This window comes from Komagataella phaffii, chromosome 1 (assembly GCF_000027005.1).
Source record: "Komagataella phaffii GS115 chromosome 1, complete sequence".
In the NCBI taxonomy this organism is placed as follows: Eukaryota; Fungi; Ascomycota; class Pichiomycetes; order Pichiales; family Pichiaceae; genus Komagataella; species Komagataella phaffii.
The window spans coordinates 666,866-685,970 of NC_012963.1; the positions used below are offsets into that span (position 1 = coordinate 666,866).

General features: G+C 41.9%; 11 protein-coding genes across 11 annotated transcripts; 6 read left to right on the top strand and 5 right to left on the bottom strand.

Annotated features, from left to right (window-relative positions):
• Positions 1-434: 434 nt before the first annotated feature.
• Positions 435-2,567, bottom strand: PAS_chr1-1_0065 (Component of the U2 snRNP; the record flags this gene model as incomplete). Its single annotated transcript, XM_002489660.1, has 1 exon — positions 435-2,567. One exon carries the CDS (start codon positions 2,565-2,567, stop codon positions 435-437), a length of 2,133 nt encoding a protein of 710 aa, XP_002489705.1.
• A 404-nt stretch (positions 2,568-2,971) lies between these two features.
• Positions 2,972-4,384, top strand: PAS_chr1-1_0066 (Putative X-Pro aminopeptidase; the record flags this gene model as incomplete). Its single annotated transcript, XM_002489661.1, has 1 exon — positions 2,972-4,384. The coding sequence occupies one exon, from the start codon at positions 2,972-2,974 to the stop codon at positions 4,382-4,384; it is 1,413 nt and encodes a 470-aa protein (XP_002489706.1).
• A 28-nt stretch (positions 4,385-4,412) lies between these two features.
• Positions 4,413-6,005, bottom strand: PAS_chr1-1_0067 (Essential N-acetylglucosamine-phosphate mutase; the record flags this gene model as incomplete). Its single annotated transcript, XM_002489662.1, has 1 exon — positions 4,413-6,005. One exon carries the CDS (start codon positions 6,003-6,005, stop codon positions 4,413-4,415), a length of 1,593 nt encoding a protein of 530 aa, XP_002489707.1.
• A 145-nt stretch (positions 6,006-6,150) lies between these two features.
• Positions 6,151-6,837, top strand: PAS_chr1-1_0068 (uncharacterized protein; the record flags this gene model as incomplete). The annotated part of the gene is made up of 1 exon (XM_002489663.1): positions 6,151-6,837. The coding sequence occupies one exon, from the start codon at positions 6,151-6,153 to the stop codon at positions 6,835-6,837; it is 687 nt and encodes a 228-aa protein (XP_002489708.1).
• Positions 6,838-6,906: 69 nt separating this feature from the next.
• On the bottom strand, positions 6,907-8,616 carry PAS_chr1-1_0069 (uncharacterized protein; the record flags this gene model as incomplete). The annotated part of the gene is made up of 1 exon (XM_002489664.1): positions 6,907-8,616. The coding sequence occupies one exon, from the start codon at positions 8,614-8,616 to the stop codon at positions 6,907-6,909; it is 1,710 nt and encodes a 569-aa protein (XP_002489709.1).
• Positions 8,617-8,952: 336 nt separating this feature from the next.
• On the top strand, positions 8,953-9,642 carry PAS_chr1-1_0469 (uncharacterized protein; the record flags this gene model as incomplete). Its single annotated transcript, XM_002489665.1, has 1 exon — positions 8,953-9,642. The coding sequence occupies one exon, from the start codon at positions 8,953-8,955 to the stop codon at positions 9,640-9,642; it is 690 nt and encodes a 229-aa protein (XP_002489710.1).
• Positions 9,643-9,828: 186 nt separating this feature from the next.
• On the top strand, positions 9,829-11,157 carry PAS_chr1-1_0070 (Steryl ester hydrolase, one of three gene products (Yeh1p, Yeh2p, Tgl1p); the record flags this gene model as incomplete). Its single annotated transcript, XM_002489666.1, has 1 exon — positions 9,829-11,157. The coding sequence occupies one exon, from the start codon at positions 9,829-9,831 to the stop codon at positions 11,155-11,157; it is 1,329 nt and encodes a 442-aa protein (XP_002489711.1).
• Positions 11,158-11,164: 7 nt separating this feature from the next.
• On the bottom strand, positions 11,165-12,319 carry PAS_chr1-1_0071 (Hypothetical protein; the record flags this gene model as incomplete). The annotated part of the gene is made up of 1 exon (XM_002489667.1): positions 11,165-12,319. One exon carries the CDS (start codon positions 12,317-12,319, stop codon positions 11,165-11,167), a length of 1,155 nt encoding a protein of 384 aa, XP_002489712.1.
• A 1,580-nt stretch (positions 12,320-13,899) lies between these two features.
• On the top strand, positions 13,900-14,985 carry PAS_chr1-1_0072 (Fructose 1,6-bisphosphate aldolase, required for glycolysis and gluconeogenesis; the record flags this gene model as incomplete). The annotated part of the gene is made up of 1 exon (XM_002489668.1): positions 13,900-14,985. The coding sequence occupies one exon, from the start codon at positions 13,900-13,902 to the stop codon at positions 14,983-14,985; it is 1,086 nt and encodes a 361-aa protein (XP_002489713.1).
• A 253-nt stretch (positions 14,986-15,238) lies between these two features.
• PAS_chr1-1_0470 (uncharacterized protein) lies at positions 15,239-17,137 on the top strand (the record flags this gene model as incomplete). Its single annotated transcript, XM_002489669.1, has 1 exon — positions 15,239-17,137. One exon carries the CDS (start codon positions 15,239-15,241, stop codon positions 17,135-17,137), a length of 1,899 nt encoding a protein of 632 aa, XP_002489714.1.
• A 1,380-nt stretch (positions 17,138-18,517) lies between these two features.
• Positions 18,518-18,862, bottom strand: PAS_chr1-1_0074 (Essential protein of the inner mitochondrial membrane, peripherally localized; the record flags this gene model as incomplete). Its single annotated transcript, XM_002489670.1, has 1 exon — positions 18,518-18,862. The coding sequence occupies one exon, from the start codon at positions 18,860-18,862 to the stop codon at positions 18,518-18,520; it is 345 nt and encodes a 114-aa protein (XP_002489715.1).
• Positions 18,863-19,105: the final 243 nt, after the last annotated feature.

Below are 19,105 nucleotides of genomic sequence, written 5' to 3' on the forward strand. Positions count from 1 at the left end.
TCGTACCCGGGTTCGAACCGGGGTCATCCGGATCAAAACCGAAGGTGATAACCACTACACTATACAACCGTTTGTCTGCAGAGAAATGGGCTGAGTTCATTTTTACGGTACGTATCAGGTTAGTCCTATTAAAAGAAAAGAAAAAAGGTCGTACCCGGGTTACGAACCGGGGTCATCCGGATCAAAACCGAAGGTGATAACCACTACACTATACAACCATTTGTGACGGTTCATATGTGATTATCACTATATGTACACTTAAAATTTTCTAATCAAGTCCAGCTAAATAAGCTTCACGTGTTAGCTCAGATACTATTCCAGTATTATGGAACAAACCTAGCCCTCTAGTTTATCGTAACGCTCACCTCATCCTCTGGCATGACTACTCGTGCTTTTATTCAATTTTGATTATATTACATTATATTTAGTATTAACTATAACTTTAACTGTTCATACTGATAAGACGGAATGAAAGACGGTGAAGCTACCTTGATGGCCTTGGTCGACTTACCGCTAATATCCAGCATGTTATCGATCTTGCTACGAGACTCATCGATAACAACAGAAACAGGACCGTTGCTCTCAACTATGGAGCCATTCATTTCCTTCTTTGATTGCTTGATCTTGGAGTAATGAATTAGTGACTGGTTAACTAGTGTCAAAATTTCAGAGTTTTCGATCAAAGTCTCAATTCTGCCGTTCACTTGGTCAATTAGCTTAGACAAGTTGGATTCTGTAGAGGATAAGTTCAAACTCAAGGCCAAACCGTTAGAATCAACAAATGCATTAAGAACTTCATAACCAAAGTTTAGCCTCATAATCTTACTGATAACAATATTAAGGTCAAATTCATCTTTGTTTTTGGTGTTGGCTAATTTGGCAGTCTCCTGAGTAATAGTTTCACTTTTGAACTCGTCAGATAATCTTACGAGTAAGTCCTTGACTATTTCATCATTCTCAACGCCATGCAATTGGTAAATCAAATCAATACAAGCTATATTTGGACAGGTCACAATAGCCTGTCTGAATAATCTCGGATGCGGTTTTAACTTCTCCAGTAAGCCTTCTGTGAACTCTTTGGGGAATAGGGGATGAGTCAGCAGATAAGTTAGAGACCTTTCAGGATTAAAAGCATCCAAGTCGAGGTCATCGAAAATCAATGAACAAATTAGTCCAATAAAAGTATAATCCACCACACGGTCAGTCTTTGGCTCATGAACATGAAACTCGTTATCTGTTTTAATGGATTTAGTATTCGCCTTGCCCTTTAAAATTTTATCCAGGGGAGTATTCCTTAAAAAGGGAACGCATATTTTCTCCCACGCTTTCACGTCCTTGGAGGCAGAAGCTGTTACCAAATGTTCATAAACTTTTTTCAACTCGGCATTCAATACCCTAGTCTCGTTCGAAGGGTTGAAACTCGGACTCAAGAATGGGATTGCAGTGAACAATTCGGATGGTTTACTGTTCAGACTTTTTCCCACAGAATCACTTAGTTTGCCCGTTCCAACGTCAACTGTGTAATGCTTTAGTTTGCTAAGGTTTTCTTTGCTATTTTTCACGGCGGCCACAACGAAAGTTTCTCTAGTCGTTGGAGTATCCCCACTCACTTGGGAGGGACTGTTCAATAGAGTAATAGATTTATGGGATGTAGTGGAGAAAGTGGCTAGTAATGATTGGTACTTGGTATCCAAAAGGTAAATGTCGTTTTTGAAGGAAAGCAGTACTCTGTTAGGAGCCACAGACTTGAGTGACCACAATAAATTATCAGAAGAAGCACTCTCCAAAACGTTTGACAGGCTAATAGTCTTCACTTTTTGTAACTCTGGTAGAGAGAAAAAGGACAGTTCTTTTGATTTAGCATCTAGTGCTAGTAAATTACCATCATTGTATTCAAAAATTTCAGCATTCAAGCCGTCAAGCTGATGGGTGGAAGCGTTGAAAGCAGAAGTTGTGTCCAAACCAACGAGCCTTACAGACAGAGATTGGTTGACTCTTTCCACAATCAGCAAAAACCCTTTTCCATCTGGTATGAATTTGTGAAATACAACTCTCACCTCAGAACCTATGGTGGGTTTCAACGTAGCGATTGGTGTTATATTCACACTAATGTCATACAGTACAACTTTACCTGATTGTTCCAAACCAAAAACAATGTTGGAATTCCTGTATAACTCTTCAATTTCCACAACTGCGTCATCAGTGGCAACTTCCAACATTTGCTCATTGGTTGATTCTTGGTACTTGAATAAGGAAAGGGAATGCTTCTTTTTCTCTGACAGGCCAACCAAATAATTCTTGGATCCTTCAGAGATATCTTGATTTTGGACCACATTAATGCTATTAACTTTAGTGCTCGGACTCAAACCATGGGACCAGATCAACTTTGGAGTGGGTTTTAGGATGTACGTTCCTACAAAAGACCCACTTATGGCTATATCTATGAAATTGTTATCTTTGGACTCAATATTTGCCACTTTATAGTTCTGTCCACCCTCAACCTCTACACCTAGCCGAGGCAAGTAGGAGATCGTATAAGGATCACTAATTTTGGTTTCGGCCACCATAATTAGAGATAGTAGTTATGCAGAAGGTTTCTTAGTTTAGAAAATTTTTAAATTTTCAGGTAGAAAATTAAATTCGAGGGATGTCAGAGGGTGATTATTCTGGAGATCTCACAATAATGTATTCTTTGGTGATGTGATGACGAACATTGGCGAAGGAGGTTAGGTTATTCTAGAAGATATGGCCTTACATATAGTTAGACAATTGCTGACAATTATCTTTTGTTTTAAAAGGTGCATTTTTTGTATCTTCTTTGACGTTTGTTCTCTGCCTATCAACTGGCCCTACCAAGTAGCGGAGTGTCCTTCCTAACGCTCTCTCCGCATGCATTCGGCTCTGCAATCCTCAGTATCTCGTTTCCTATTTTGACTCCCTTTTTTCAGTCACTAGTTCCCAAACTGCATAAATGAACAAAGGTCCGAAAGAATTGGAGGGCCGCAAGTATCCAGCAAGAGCCCATGCACTGACGGTCAAAAATCACTTTATCCAAAAGAAGGCTGACATTTCAAGTCGTTCTGCAATCTTTATTAGTGGCGAAGATCTCAAGTTGTATCCTTACTGTGACCAAACAGCTCCTCTCAGACAGAATCGTTATTTCTTTTATCTGTCAGGTTGTAATATCCCTGGATCCCATGTCCTTTTTGACTTGGACGCCGAATTGTTAATTCTGGTGCTACCAGAAATTGATTGGGATGATGTCATGTGGAGTGGGATGCCTCTTTCGATTGAAGATGCCTACAAGACGTTTGATGTGGACAAGGTGGTATATCTTAAAGATTTGCAAGGCTTTTTGTCGTCGTTTGGAAAAATATATACAACTGACATCAATGATGAAAATTCTAAGTTTGGCAATCTACTAACAGAGAAAGATCCTGACTTGTTCTGGGCTCTGGATGAATCCAGATTGATCAAAGACGACTATGAACTCACTCTAATGAGACATGCGTCAAAAATTTCTGACAATTCCCATTACGCTGTCATGTCGGCTCTTCCAATTGAAACTGACGAAGGCCATATTCACGCTGAGTTTGTTTATCATTCGTTAAGACAGGGATCTAAATTTCAAAGTTATGACCCGATTTGTTGCAGTGGACCAAACTGTAGTACCCTTCATTATGTTAAGAATGACGATTCTATGGAGAATAAACACACCGTTCTAATCGATGCTGGTGCAGAATGGAACAACTATGCTAGTGACGTTACAAGATGTTTTCCCATCAATGGAGATTGGACGAAAGAGCATCTTGAGATCTATAATGCTGTTTTGGATATGCAGGACCAAGTTATGAAGAAGATTAAGCCTGAAGCCCATTGGGATGAGCTACACCTTTTGGCACATCGTGTTCTCATTAAGCATTTTTTGAGCCTCGGCATATTTCATAACGGAACAGAGGATGAGATATTTGAGAGTGGAGTCTCAGTATCATTCTTTCCTCATGGGCTGGGTCACCTTTTAGGAATGGATACTCATGATGTTGGTGGGCACCCCAACTATGATGATCCAAACCCTCTATTGAGATACCTAAGATTGAGAAGAGTGTTGAAAGAAAATATGGTAGTTACGAACGAACCTGGAATCTACTTCTCTCCCTATCTTGTTGAATTGGGACTGAAGGATGATAATAAGGCAAAATATGTCAACAAGGATGTACTGGAAAAGTATTGGTATGTCGGAGGTGTGAGAATTGAAGACGATATTCTTGTTACGAAAGATGGGTATGAAAACTTCACCAAGATTACTAGCGACCCCGAAGAAATTTCCAAAATCGTTAAAAAGGGGTTGGAGAAGGGTAAAGACGGGTTCCATAATGTTGTATGAAGGCAAGGTCAATCAATATATCTTCTATTTAAACTTCTGCTACTAACTTACCAACTCTGTCTACAAATTCTTGAATTTTATCTGAGTCTTTACACTCGGCGTAAACTCTGACTGCGTCTTCTGTTCCACTGGCTCTGACGAAAGATCTACCACGTTCATATTGCAATACAATTTCGTCAATCCTACTTTGAAGCCCCTTGGGTTCAACCAGAGTTCTTTCCGCGTTTGTGGTCTTGAATATATTTCTATCAGGGACAAGAACCTTGATTAGTCTGTTGGGCAGATCTGTATAATCTTGATCCCAATCCAATGCTGATTTGTTAGTATATTTTAAGGCTACTAGAACAGCTAATAAATCAGAAATTGCATCTCCAACAGCCTGATTGATAAGGTCAACTAATAGCAAAAGAGCTGATACAGCTTTCTTATCTTGCTCCCCTCTTGGGCGGTACTTTTGTAAGGTTTCAATAAACAGTTGCGAAAAAACAACAGTTCCATGCCCATTGGCTTCAAAATAAATACCAGCATCGAAATCAACAGCTTTGTGGTGCAAATGTTTCACTCCTGTCGGAGTCACCTCTACAGGAACTTGGAGTGATTCTTTAATGAATTGCGAGGATGAACCATTGGCATAAGCTGTTTGTACTACTCCGATACTCAATTGTACATCTTGCAACTGGGACAGCAATGAGTTGACAAATTGAGTCAATAGTGTTGCAATCTTGTCACCATCCAAAAGACGAAATTGGTTTTCTTGATTGATGTAATAAAAAACAATTCTGTCAGCGTCACCATCAAATGAACAATATGGCTTCAAGGGTGTTGGATTGTTAAGTCCATGTGGCAGTTTTTGATTCGTCTTGACAAAATCAGCACCACAGTCAACATTCAATAAATTGGGAATGTCGCAATTATCGTTTACCAATTTCAGAGACAAAATATCTTTCACATATGAAGACAGTTTTTCAATTTTGTTTGCTCCAATTCCATTTGCAGCATCAATAGTAACATCAATTACTTCCTCAGAGGAGCCACATAGTTCCCAAATACGCCTCAAAGTGGAACTCAGTTTCTCATAATATCCTTCCTCGGTTGGTTTACCGAAACTTGGATCATTGTAAGCTCTTACTAGATAGTGTAGTTGTGGGGTTGTTAATAATCCAAAATCAGATGGTCTACTAATCTCAATGGCATCAATGCCTTCAATCAAACTACTCAGAAGTGCAGGTCCACTTTCTCGGGAGTCCCTTCCAATAACCACATGAGCAGGAGCAGAGAGATCAATTGATTCAGATTTGACCAATTGTTTGATATTCTGCTCTAAAGATTCAGTAGAATTCGAATTGGCAAACTTTGTAGCCCAAGATTCCCAACTTTGTTCCAACATTTCTCCCAAGGGATCAACAACCTTGACTCCATTGTCTTTAGGAGGATTATGAGAGGCGGTTATCATAACCCCAATGGTTTTCCCAAGCTTTTTCGATCTAAGAGCGGCCAAGATACCCACCGTGTACATCACAGGATCCAACTTGGAACTATGCATACGAAAACCTGCTGTGCCATAAGTGTAATTAACTTTAGAGTCCTTCAGGTGGTCCGAATGTGCTTCTAATTGGGGCATTTTTGGGACCTTGATACAAAGGGAAGAGAACAACAATTGGCGCTGATGAATAGCGACGGAAGATGTTGGGCTAGGCGGAGATCAAGATTTCGCTCTGAGAGTATCATGCTCCATCCAACCCCAAACAACTGGTTATTTCTGTGTCATGGCACAGTCCAACCAACATGTGTCGATTTACAATCCAAAGGTGATAGTTTACTCTATAGGTCTTACAACTGCTATCCTGGCGTCAATGAGCATTTATAGGAGCCATTTTGTCCGCTTTTCCACCTCACTGGACGTTCCAAAGACCTTGTTCCGAACTAAACACCTACATGGCAAGGTTACCTCTGTCGGTGACGGAGATAACTTTCATTTCTATCACCTGCCAGGTGGGATCTTTGCAGGCTGGGGATGGATAAGGGAGACCCCAGAGATCAACAAGTTCAGAAAACTGAAAAATAAAACCATTCACGTTCGATTGTGTGGAGTCGATGCACCAGAGCGATCCCATTTTGGTAAGCCCTCCCAGCCCTACAGTGAAGAGGCTTTGCAATGGCTTAGGCAATTTATTCTGGGAAAGAAAGTCAAAGTAAAACCACTTAGCGTTGACCAATACAACAGAATTGTGGGAAGAGTGTTTATTTTTCGTTGGAACGGATGGAACGATGTCAGTGAAGAGATGCTACGAAATGGGGTTGCGATAGTGTATGAAAATAAATCATCTGCAGAATTTGATGGAATGAAAGAAAGGTATCTAAAAGTGGAGAACAAAGCTAAGAAGAAAAAGAAAGGACTGTGGGGAATCGAAAGGGGCCTAACCCCAGGAGAATACAAGAGGCTATACAAATAGTATGGTATTCCCACTATAATATATCTATTGATTTGTGGTCGGGTTGTTCATCCACCGATTCGAATTTTACTAGCATCTGACATCAATTCCTCTTCTTTTTTCGGCTTCTCTCAATTCAAACATCACTTGAGCTGCCACGAACAGGCAGACACAGCTAGAAACTAGGAATTTAAGGCCATCCGAAGAAGTGAAGATCTCAGTGATCAATAGTTTCATTCCATCACCCCCCAAGACAAATCCGTATAAATTGGCAAACATCATCATCCAAATGTTGATAATAGCTCCCACCGCACAGACATGACGGAACCACCAACATTCACTGTAAGGTTTAAACATATTTGTCAACGTAATTTCTGGTAATAAAAACAATACAATTATCCATCCCCACATGAGCAATTTCAGTTCAATATCATGCCAGATTGCAACAAAACTGAAAACTGCCAACGATGTCAATATCCTGTAACGAGACCCCCCTAAAGGAACATAGATGTACTTGATGGTCCATCTATTGAAGGATCTATGCCAAGCTCTCCAAAAGGCCATAGCGGAGTAATTATTGTCCATACACCTGATCATGTTTTCCGGTGGGTCGATTCCATCGACAAGTGACCAAAATCGGAACATCCTCCAAGGAATCAAAAGTTTCAGCCATACTATGTTCAAATTGAAAAGTCCGATCATTGAAATTTGAAATGGCGTGTTTCCTTGCCATGCCTTCGTTTTAGAAACAGCCACAACGTACATAAAATGCAGTAAAAATTCCATCACCAAAATGCAAAATAGTAGTCGCAATCCATAAATTGCAGTCTTCTTAAAGTTTATAGTGGGTAACGGGTTGAAAGACTGATAAAAATAATCATTGAATGTGATAACAGGCCCTGCAATGTACAAAGGAGTGTAGGTTATGTATGAGATGTAGTTGAACACGTTGTACTCGTTCAATGGCAAGGAATTGTTCATTCTTTCCTTATCTGATAATATAGGAGTAGTGGAGGGGTTCTGTTTCTCCAAAATGTTGTGAGTTTCTGTTCCGCTATCATTATCATCTTTCTTCGGCTTGAAAGCAGCTGCCTCGGCCTTGGCATTGAGATAATCCAAGTTAAAACTTAACATTCTTAACAAGGTGAAGTTATAGAAAACATCCCAACGAGCAATAATTCCATGAAATTGATCCATGAATGATAAGCTGGGCAACAAAGAGCCAAATTGCACTGTCCTATAATTGTCATTGATAAATAAAGTAGATACTGCCCATATCCAACAGGCCAAAGTAGCATACTTGGGATTGGGGATAAGTCTTGCCAATAAATAAGTGACGAACACATGAAAATGAATTCTCAAACAATTATAACCATGTGCGCCAAAAAGAAACACGATTCCAAACACAAAGTCAAATGTTGTCCTTTGAATCGTAAAACCTAAACCCACCAACTTCCTGAGTCCTGAATGTAAAACTATCAGGCCCACCAACATGGGTAAGTTATCTCTGAAGAACCGGTACTGGCTATCAGAATTGTCAACCTTTCTACCGAACATCCAACCTTGACTCAGCAAATGCTGGAAACGATTATAGTTTGGGTTTGTTTCATTGCTTGCATCCATACAAGTTTTGTACATCAACGGGACAATGAACAGGAACACCAGCAAGTAGATCCTAAACTCCCAAGTATTCCATCTTGAGATATGAGATTTGGAAATGACTTGTTGTTTCCTCTTTGAATCTGGAAGCAGTCTGTCATCCAGAACCTGGAGGGAGAAGAATTCCAGAATTGGATGCATTTGAGAGGAAAGGAACGATTGGCAAAAGATAAAAGAGGAGTAGGCTGTGGTATCTGATTTGTGAAGACTGGGGAAGATCTGACTATCGCGAAGAAATATTCAAGGTTGGATGGAGATACCTAGTAATGAACTACTCGTTGACCATAATTCGGAGGTCGATACTAATAGTTGTAGAATTATTGGGAAACCTTTTTAACGGGATAAGTGACAGCTGGCCGTGAGACGATTCCACGGTCAACTTAATAGCTACCTCGGTCCTTGACTTTATAGAGCCTTACATAATCCTCAATATCAGTTCGCTTATTTATTAGCTTTTCTTCTTCTCTCAATACCAGTATGGACCGACGACCAAACCCTCCTGGCTGGGTTCCTCCAAAGGCTCCATACAATCCATACGATCCGAATGATATCAGACCCCCAGAAGGTTATCCAAGTGAGTTTTTGCCCCCAGGAAAGCAAAAATCCTTTTCTGACATCCCGAAAGATGCAACTGAATATGAGCAAATACGGCACTCGATGAATCAACTTAAATATACACCCAGGCCTCCAAGTGAGCTATATCCAGGGCAGAATAAAGTGCTCAAGCGTATAAACACAAAGGCAAGGTTCCAAAATGGATTGAAAATTACCTCTAGACTATTAATGTTTGGAGTGACTGTGTACGGAGTCTTCTTTTATCGATGGAACGAAGGCTACGACAATGTGTTTAGTCCTTTCTATCGATTCAGACTAAAATGCAAAAAGTTCATCTCTGGAGAATTATCTGACAAGGAAGAGTTCGATCTAAGTGGAAATTCTAAACCCCTTCCTTTCAAGGTTATTCGGGAAGAAACTGTGCCAGCAGATATCGCAACCGTTGAATCTGCTGCAGGTTTGCAAAGACCGACTCAAAAGCACCTAATGGAGGTAGAGAGAATATTGCAAGAAAGAGAGGAGAAGATGCTCAGAGCCGTGGACATTGCAGAAGAGACCTTGAAGAAACAAGGCAGTACTAAAGAGACCAAACCGTTTTGGAAAATTTGGTAGGAGATAGAGTAGAAGTGCAAGATGGCGTGTGTACTACTGTAAATAGCATTTCATAGCATCATTCCTGTTTATAACGGTTTTTAGTGGAGGTACTTTTTCTAATCTAGGATGTTGGATGTACGTAATTTCCCAATCTGAATCTGTGGTCTCAGCCGTTTTTTTCTGCCTACAGTTCAGCGTAAACACATGATAATACAACAAATGACTAAAGCCTTCATTGGCATATTCAGGGCTATAGTTTACCTTTGGCGGCTATTATTCCCTCCATTTATACAAAACAGTTCTCAAGATGCTAGAATTGCCGACGCTAGAGACATTAAAGATATTGTGCAATTCCACGGTTATCAATGTAAGGAGTATGTCGTTACAACTAGAGACGGATATCTGCTGACGGTACACAGGATATATAAGGATAAGATTCATGATAATCCTGTCGTCTACTTACAGCACGGTCTCTTGACGAACAGTGAACTTTTTGTGCTTAACGACTCCCCTGATAAGATTATCCCCTTCAGATTGGTAGATAACGGATATGACGTATGGCTGGGAAATAATAGAGGTAACAAATACTCCAGAAACCACACATCAATATCTACTAAATCAAAACGATTTTGGAACTTTTCGTTGAATGAGTATGCCATTTACAACATACCAGATTCCATCCGTACCATTCTACACATTACCAATAAACACAAAATACTGGCCTATATTGGGTTCAGTCAGGGAACTGCTCAAGGACTAGCCAGTCTGTCTTTGAATCCATATTTGAACGACAAAATTCAGTTAATGATAGGTCTTTCACCTGCATTCATTCCACCTAATTTGAGGCACCCAGTTGCCTCGTTTGCAGTGAATGCGTACCACTATCTTCCACTGGTTCTTGGAAATAGGGCTATAATGCCCTCAGTTCATTTTTGGAAATGGGCAATGGGACAGGAATACTATCAGCGTGTTGTTGATCTCTCATTGATTTATTTGTTCAATTGGCAAGGCGATAACATCTCATCACAGCAGAAGCAAATCGGATATCCCCATCTCTTTTCCAATAGTTCAGTTAAATCGATTCTGCATTGGTTCCAGATAATCAAAAATCAACGTTTTGAAATGTTTGACGAGAAGGACCACGATAGCTCCCCTCTCAATGTTATCTTTGGTCTCAAGGGGCATTTGCCAACTCCTTTTCCAACTAATAATATTTCTACTAAGCTTCTATTGATGTACGGTACCAATGACACTCTAATGAACATACCTACGATGCTACCATATCTGCCTCATGAAAATGTCCTGGATATCGTCCCAGTGCAAGATTATGAACACATGGATCTACTATGGGGTAAGAATGTTGATAAACTAGTTATCCCAACCATTCTTAAGACATTAGCTGAACAAGTGCCACTCGCAGAACAGGTGGAGACTGTAGAAAAGCGATTTTCAAAGTTGTTAGCCCCATACATGAAACAGCCTGTCTTTGAAATAGAAGGACCTCAAAGATATGCAACGATACAGATAAGCTAGTGACAGATTATAATAGAAGTTCTGTAACTACTGGACGGTGATCTGACAATGGGTACTCGTTGTCATAGAATATCTCATCGACTTTGTACTTTAAAGCCTTCCATCCATGATTGGTCTTGCCATCTTCTTCCCATGTTGCTCCAAACTGGAAATCAATACGGGAAAACTTGGAAGTGTCGCCAATTTTGCTGAACCCAGTAAAAGTGGATAAGTGACCAAAACGAAATTGAGGAGGGGTCTCTTCCATTAAATCTCTAAAGTTGAATTTGCTCAGGTTGGCACTTCGAAATCTCTCTGCAAATTCTGAAGAAATCTCATCAGTCTCTAGGGGCTGGTTTCCTGTAATGATTCTATAACCTCCAGAATTTTCATTGAAACTATGAGAATTCAAATCACCACACAGTATTATACTTGGATTTTCAACACCATATTCATTTTTTAAACGTTCGAACTCATAGCTTGCTCTATATTTGATCAGAGAGGAAGCCAACCGTCTTTGATTTTCACTCTGTTCGTCGTAGTGTGTATTCATGATAATAAAGGGGTTTTTTGATTCTTCTCCTTTAAACTTAAATAGTCCAATTGTTACAGTTCTCAAGGAACCGGCTCCAGGATACCTAGAAGGCTCAAACGGAGTTTTTGAAAGCCAGAAATTATCCCATTCTATCAGCTCAAATCTTTCTGTATCATAGAAGATAGCCTCAAACTCACCGCCTAATTTTCCATCGTCTCTCCCAAGACCAATCCAGTCCCAGGAGGAGGAATCAAAAAGGTTCAAAAGTTCATTGAGATCTTGAACTTGTCTATACAATGCTTCCTGGACTGCAAAGATACCTGCTCCATTGAAGACCACGTGGTTGGCAATGCTTATCCTTCTCTTTGACCATGGAACTTCACCAGAAGTCTCGTAATAAGAGATTTTGTTATCTTGAGGAACTTTTCGTTCCATTCTACTAATTGTGTCTTGAACACTTTCGCCATTGGGTTGCGAATCGAATCGAAGATTCCAGGTTTGAAGTCTGATCAGGCTCTTAGAGGGAGCTTGAACTTCCGGCATTTCTCTATTGAACGGCTTGAAATTTGGAAACCAGATGAAAAATAAAAGGAATGGAAGAAGAATGAGAAAAGGATAATTAATCTTTGGTTTAGCTAAATTCTTCATTGCACTTTGACCTTAAAGGGGCTGATTTAAGGTTATGCCGGGGAAGAAGAAATAGCGCGATGAGCAAAGTCGATGCCTAAAGGAGTGGTTTTGCTACCTCATTTAAGAAGAGAATAGGACGTGCATCCAGCGATGCGTGCTAGGACAAAGAACCGCACTTGGCGGGTACAAACCTGACGTCATTTCCTGATATTATTGACATTTGAGCTGACCAATTAAGGTGCCCATCCACAATAGCCACCTGGATAGCGGAATGCACCCCCATTGAGTTGATCAAACTACCATTTTGCTTATACCTCAAGTTAATGTTGAACTACCATTCTTCACATGCTCCTCCTAGATCCCCTGTCCCCTTTCTCCCCCTCTTTCATCCTTTAATTTGCATTTCTTGACGGTCTTCTATCCCTAGAAAGTTTGGAACGCCTGCTATATGGTTAGGACACGACTGACTAGCTATAAAATTTTTCAGACCAGACTCTTTCTCTTCTTAACGCAAATTTAACAGGCAGACAACAACATAGGAAAGAATCACCATATAGGTTGGACTCTTTACAGACGTCCTTGGCCGTTGACCATGGTGGTACAGTTGTCCAAGTTCTACAAGTTTGTCTGAAGAATGAAGTTATTGGTCTTGGGTGCAGCTTTCCATCTGTTCGATTTATTCGGCTAAGAGTTTACCATTGTGTGCTCGTATGGGGAAGGGTGCAAGGATCAGTAATACAGTCGAACCTGGAGTATCTACCATAGTGGGGATACAATGTAGTTTATCTGTTATCTCGATTGTTCCTAATTAAGGTTTTCTTTGATCCTCTTCTAGTCCACACCTCCTAGATGACATTCGAGCTGCCTGGATTGGATGCCTAGGTTTATTGCCTAGTTCAATACAATTCGTGCGGGCTACAGTAGAAGGCCCTTACATAATCCGGAAAGCATGGTCCCCCACCAAATTGAGAGCTTTTTCAGCCTTCACTGGTGGTATCATTTTCGGGAGATAATAAGGTTTCGATTGGGAATTCCCACCAGAGAACACTATAGAGGGACCAAGCTGATGCTAGCCTGACATCCCCAAAGCACACTTCGTAATTGAAAACCGTTACCTCTAGCACACTGTCCAGACTACCCCCGTCAAAAAAACGCTCTTTTTCTCGACTAATTGAGTCTTCAACTCATCCCGTCCTTGCCGAATTACTTGAATTCATTTCACACCTCCGTTGCTTACGTACTCTCACCGGTCTCCGGTGTACATGGATCCGCTATTGCCAGATATTTCTCATACAACAATCACCAGATCAAGGTCGTGAACGGACCAATGGCATCCAGAGCAATCCTGAACAGATAGGGGTCCGGGCTGTATAAAGTGAAATAACGTGACTTGAACCAGCAACTATGTCCCAGTTGTGCTACACTTAACACGCGATTACCCCGGAGCTCACCAGGCCTCTTCCCCCTCTCATTGGAACCCTCCTAGCGCTTCGAAATAATGGCTGCGTACTATTTAACTGGTGCCAGTTCCCGCTGACAATATCCTTTTTCTTCTCCCCTTAGTTCCCCACATATCAATTGAACATATTTTTTACACAATGCCAGATCAATTATCATTTTTAAAGAGAAAGACCGGTGTCATCGTTGGTGACGATGTCAGAAACCTGTTCCTTCACGCACAGAAGAAGGGCTTCGCCATTCCAGCTATCAACGTCACCTCTTCCTCCACCGCCGTGGCTGCTTTGGAAGCTGCTAGGGACAACAACTCCCCAATTATTTTGCAAACTTCCCAAGGTGGTGCCGCCTACTTTGCTGGTAAGGGTGTCAAGAACTCTAACCAGGAGGCTTCCATTGGTGGTGCCGTTGCTGCTGCTCATTACATTCGTTCCGTAGCTCCATTGTATGGAATTCCAGTTATTTTGCACACTGACCACTGTGCCAAGAAGCTTTTGCCTTGGTTCGAAGGTTTCTTAGCTGCCGATGAGGCTTACTACAAGGAGCACGGTGAACCTTTGTTCTCTTCCCACATGTTGGATCTGTCTGAGGAGTCTGATGACGAGAACATTGCCACTTGTGTCAAGTACTTCAAGAGAATGGCTAAGATGAACCAATGGTTAGAGATGGAGATTGGTATCACCGGTGGTGAGGAAGATGGTGTCAACAACGAGAATGCCGACAAGGAATTGCTGTACACCAAGCCAGAGACCGTCTTTGCTGTTCACAAAGCTCTTGCTCCAATTTCTCCAAACTTCTCCATTGCTGCTGCCTTCGGTAACGTGCACGGTGTTTACAAGCCAGGTAACGTCGTTCTTCGTCCTTCCTTGTTGGGTGACCACCAGAAATACGCCAAGGAGCAATTGAAGTCTGAGAGTGACAAACCATTGTTCTTGGTCTTCCACGGTGGATCTGGATCTACCCAAGAAGAGTTTGACACCGGTATCCGTAACGGTGTCGTCAAGGTCAACTTGGACACTGACTGTCAGTACGCTTACCTCATTGGTATCCGTGACTACGTCTTGAAGAAGAAGGACTACATCATGTCCCAAGTCGGAAACCCAGAGGGTGACGACAAGCCAAACAAGAAGTACTTCGACCCAAGAGTTTGGGTTCGTGAGGGTGAAAAGACCATGAGTGCTAGAGTCACCGAGGCTTTGAACATTTTCCACACTGCAAACCAGTTGTAAGTAGTAGTAGTAGTAGCAGAGTATCTACAGTGGTGTGTATAATGTATATGAGTGTACTTACCAACCAAATTCCGTTTAGTATTTCGTCGACGATGATGTAGTACGAGTCCTTCGCGAATCCGTTACTCTCAAGACGGGGAAAAAAAACGACGAAAATGACCAACTTACTCAACTAAGCAAACCTCAAGAAACATAACACTTTGTTGTGAGACAGTAATAAAAAGCTCACAGCGTACACATCACCACTCATATAATGTCAGAGAGAAGCAGCAAGAAAGGCCCTAAAGGCGGCGCGAAGCGTTCGTCACAGGGCTCCTCTCAGGGGCTGGAAAGCACTAAACTGGCCACTTTGACCGAATTGTTCCCAGATTGGACGGCACAAGACTTGGAGCCTGTGCTGGAGGAATATCCAGATGAAGACCTCAATGTGATTATAGAAAACATTATCAGCGGAAAAATAAACAAATGGACTGATCCATCAGCTAAGAAGGAGAAGAAAAAGAGAGAAGAATCCTTTAATGCAAGTGAAGAATTATCAACTCCCTCTTATCACCAAACACCTAACAGCGCAAAGAAAGAGTATCCTAAGAAAGAAGTTAAGGCTAAATCCAAGAAGTCTCAACCGCGTTCTACGACATCCACGACTACTGCATCTACTAAAGCTCAACTGACGCCATCGTCTAATCCAAGCACAAAAAGTTCATGGGCGGCTGCTCTACATCAGAAACAAGAGGATAAACCTTCTTCAACCGTAACTCCCACTACTGAAACCGAAACTCCAAATGGCGAAAACGCATCTCAGTCTCCAGTTGCCGAGACAAAGTCTGAACAAGAAGAGTCTTTTGCCCCCGCCGCAGTTGTTGAAACTTCCGCTAAACCAAAGTCTTGGGCTGCTATGGTCGCTCAATCTGCTAAACCCAAGAAGAAGATTTTGAAAAGACCTGAACAAGCTGCAAAGCCCTCTAGCAACGAGGAATTGTCGCAACAAAATGGGGAAATTCAGGACGAGCAACAATCTTTGCAAACTCAAGCAGAAACCCAAGCTGAGCAACCTATTCAGTCCATTGAGCTTCAGCAGACCAATGAACAAATCTCACAACAAGAGCAGAAACCTGTTCAGGAGCCTAAGCCTTTGGAGAGAAAGCAACAGCAACAACAACAACAACAACCTGTTGTTCTACCATCTGCTGTAAACTTGGATTCTATTGGAGGAATTTCATTTGGTTCCCTATCTTTGAATGAAAAAGAGGCCAGTTCTGCTCAGCAAGCTCAGCAGGCAAGCCAACCCACTTCTCAAGTGCAAGCACAGACCCAAAATCAACAGTACCAACGTTATGAAAACCAGTATTACAACAATAACCGTCAGTTCTACCAAGATGGAAAGCAGGTCAACTATGATTCCTTTGTTCGTCAACAGCAACAACAGCAGCAGCATCAACAACAACAATACTGGGCCCATCCACAGGCTCAAGCTCAAGGTGTTGCCTCTGCTGGTGGTTCAGATTTAAACAGTGCCTCACCAGCTGCCAGCAACGCTCTGCCTCAAGGCCAACCCCAGGGAACTCCATCTGCATCTAATGCCAACCCTGTTAACGCATACAACAACCCTCAGTTCTACACTCCATACGTATACTACCCATATGGTCAGTACTACCAAAACCCTCAACTTTACTCTGGTTACATGGGCTATGGAGCTGGACAGCCTCAGACTCAGCCTCATCAGCCACAAGTACCCCCAACTGCTAGTCCATCCCAGCAGACTCAGCAAGTGCAACCAACTTCAGGCCAGGTTCCAAACCAGCAACTAGCCGGGTTTCAAGGCTACCAGCAGCCTTATCAACAAGCATACCTGAACAAAAATGGATACCCTCTGTACCAGCAGTACCCTCAGCAGCAACAGCAGCAGGTGGGTGGTCAAGGTCAATCTCAGCCACAAGGTAAGGAAGTTGAGGAGCCCAAGCCTCAACAGCAAGGCCAACAGGCTGGTCAGCACCAGGGTCAGCAGGCCCAGTTACCTCAACAGTACCCTGGCCACCCAGGTCAGTACTTTGGACAACAGGCTCTTGGTGCCCAGCAGACTCCTTACACTGAATACCCGGTGTATCCTAACAGTAATGACTACAATAACACCAATGCTAAAGGGTGGATTTAAGGGCCCAGAATCTTTTTGATCAATCAAGTATATAAGTATAAGACGAGAAGACAGGAATTATCAGGAAGTAAAACCGAATTGGGGAATAAACTTGACATTTGCGCGAACCCACCATCTGTGTTTATTTTTTTTCTTATGGTCGTAGTACATCCTCTTCGCGAATCCCTATATATAGGTTATAGAGGGCTCCCTCTTACTTTATTGCCACCTAATAAAACCACATACTAAAGGGCTTATAAAAAAAAAGTAATGTATCAAGTTCGAGGAGGATAGGAACGCGCGTGAGAAACTAAGAGATGGACGCGACATGACCTGGCGGGCTCTAGCTACAACGACATGACCAAAGAAGAAGTTGTTGTGTGCTGGTTGCTCTCTGTTGGCCTGTCGATTGTGGAAGTGGAGTTTCAAGTGGGAGCAGCAGGAACCCAGGATGAAGAAGTGACAGGTACTAGTGAAGATTGCGCGGCACTGTAGAACCGCGCTGATGTGCGACTACAAATCGCTGGAAAAGCGGTCCAGAAAACACTGATAATGATTGAATTACAATCGTTGGGGATATTTTGTGTTTACAAAGGCATATCTGTGGTTGTTGTGAAGGACCCAGTCAGCCATTGGAATCCCAAAGAGGCAGGTCATTTTTTTGTTCTGCTTGCTCCAAAACGCCTGGACTTCCATTTTTGGTGGAAAATTGATGGTTGGCGCACTACGAGAGGGGGCTAAGGAAGAGATCTAGAGATCTGTTTTTTATCTTAAGTCGCATATGGCCACAGATTTGTCAGTCGTATTTGTCACAACAAACAACGCGTTTTTTCCGTCCACCGTTTACTCAGACGCACCCTCCCATATTCTCGCTTCCTGCACTACACCTCATCTAGTCTGGCCTGCCTGCCATACTATGTTTTGTTTTTAGTTTTGTTTTCTTTTATTTTTACTAACACATTAAAGAACAATGGCTGAAAGAAGAACCAAAACAGGAAGAAAGAAGAAGGGTGAGTAGAATTATTGTTCTTTTTCAATTAGGCATGTCAACTCGAATACTAACAATTATTGCAGACCCAAACGCTCCAAAGAGATCGCTCTCTGCTTACATGTTTTTTGCCAACGAGCAAAGAGACATTGTGCGTTCCGAGAACCCAGGTATCCAGTTCGGTGAAATTGGAAAGTTGCTTGGTGAAAAATGGAAGGCTTTGGACGCTGAAGGAAAAGCTCCTTATGAATCCAAGGCAGAGGAAGATAAGAAGAGATATGAGCTTGAGAAGGCCGAGTATTTCAAAAAGCAACACGAAGAGGAGGAATAAGCTTCCTTTTTTTGAGTAATCTCCTTTTTTTATTGTGTATTATTCCGTTATCTTTTGTTTTGTGTATTAGTTAACTGATGTATTATTTGTTGATTCCGTCCTCTTTAGGTGCGTCGCTGCAGTATGTTTCGACAATGCCTTGGTGCACCCGCAGACTATTTGGTTCCAGCCCTGCTGCATGTGCCAAAAATCCTATTTGAACATTGGCCTTCATGAATTTGGCTACGCAACGATCCACGCAGGAAGATTCTCCCTTGGATAAGTCGATTTCTCCATACTCCTCAGCAATGCATTTCGTCCGACAAGTACGAATAAGGGTGTTGAATGTGGTTTGCATGGCTTCGTATTGGATTTCAGCCATCTTCACCCTCTGCGGGTCCACCTCCAGATGATCGTAAATTGTATTCTTGTTGAGGAAAAGAGACATGTTCTGGTGGAGCGGAGATGAGTTAAGTTGAGAGAGGATGAAAATTCTACCCAATATTATGACGATGTTGGATGGCGGGTAATAAAGATGACCATCTGAAAAATGTGTTTGGCACTGCTGGGGAACAAACGGCACGAGGAAATGAAGCGTTGAAAAAGTGTCTGATGTCGAGTTGAAGATATCTCTACATGCTAAGTTGGCCCCCTTTCACGTCCCGTTATTGCGAAAATACTAAGGTCTGCC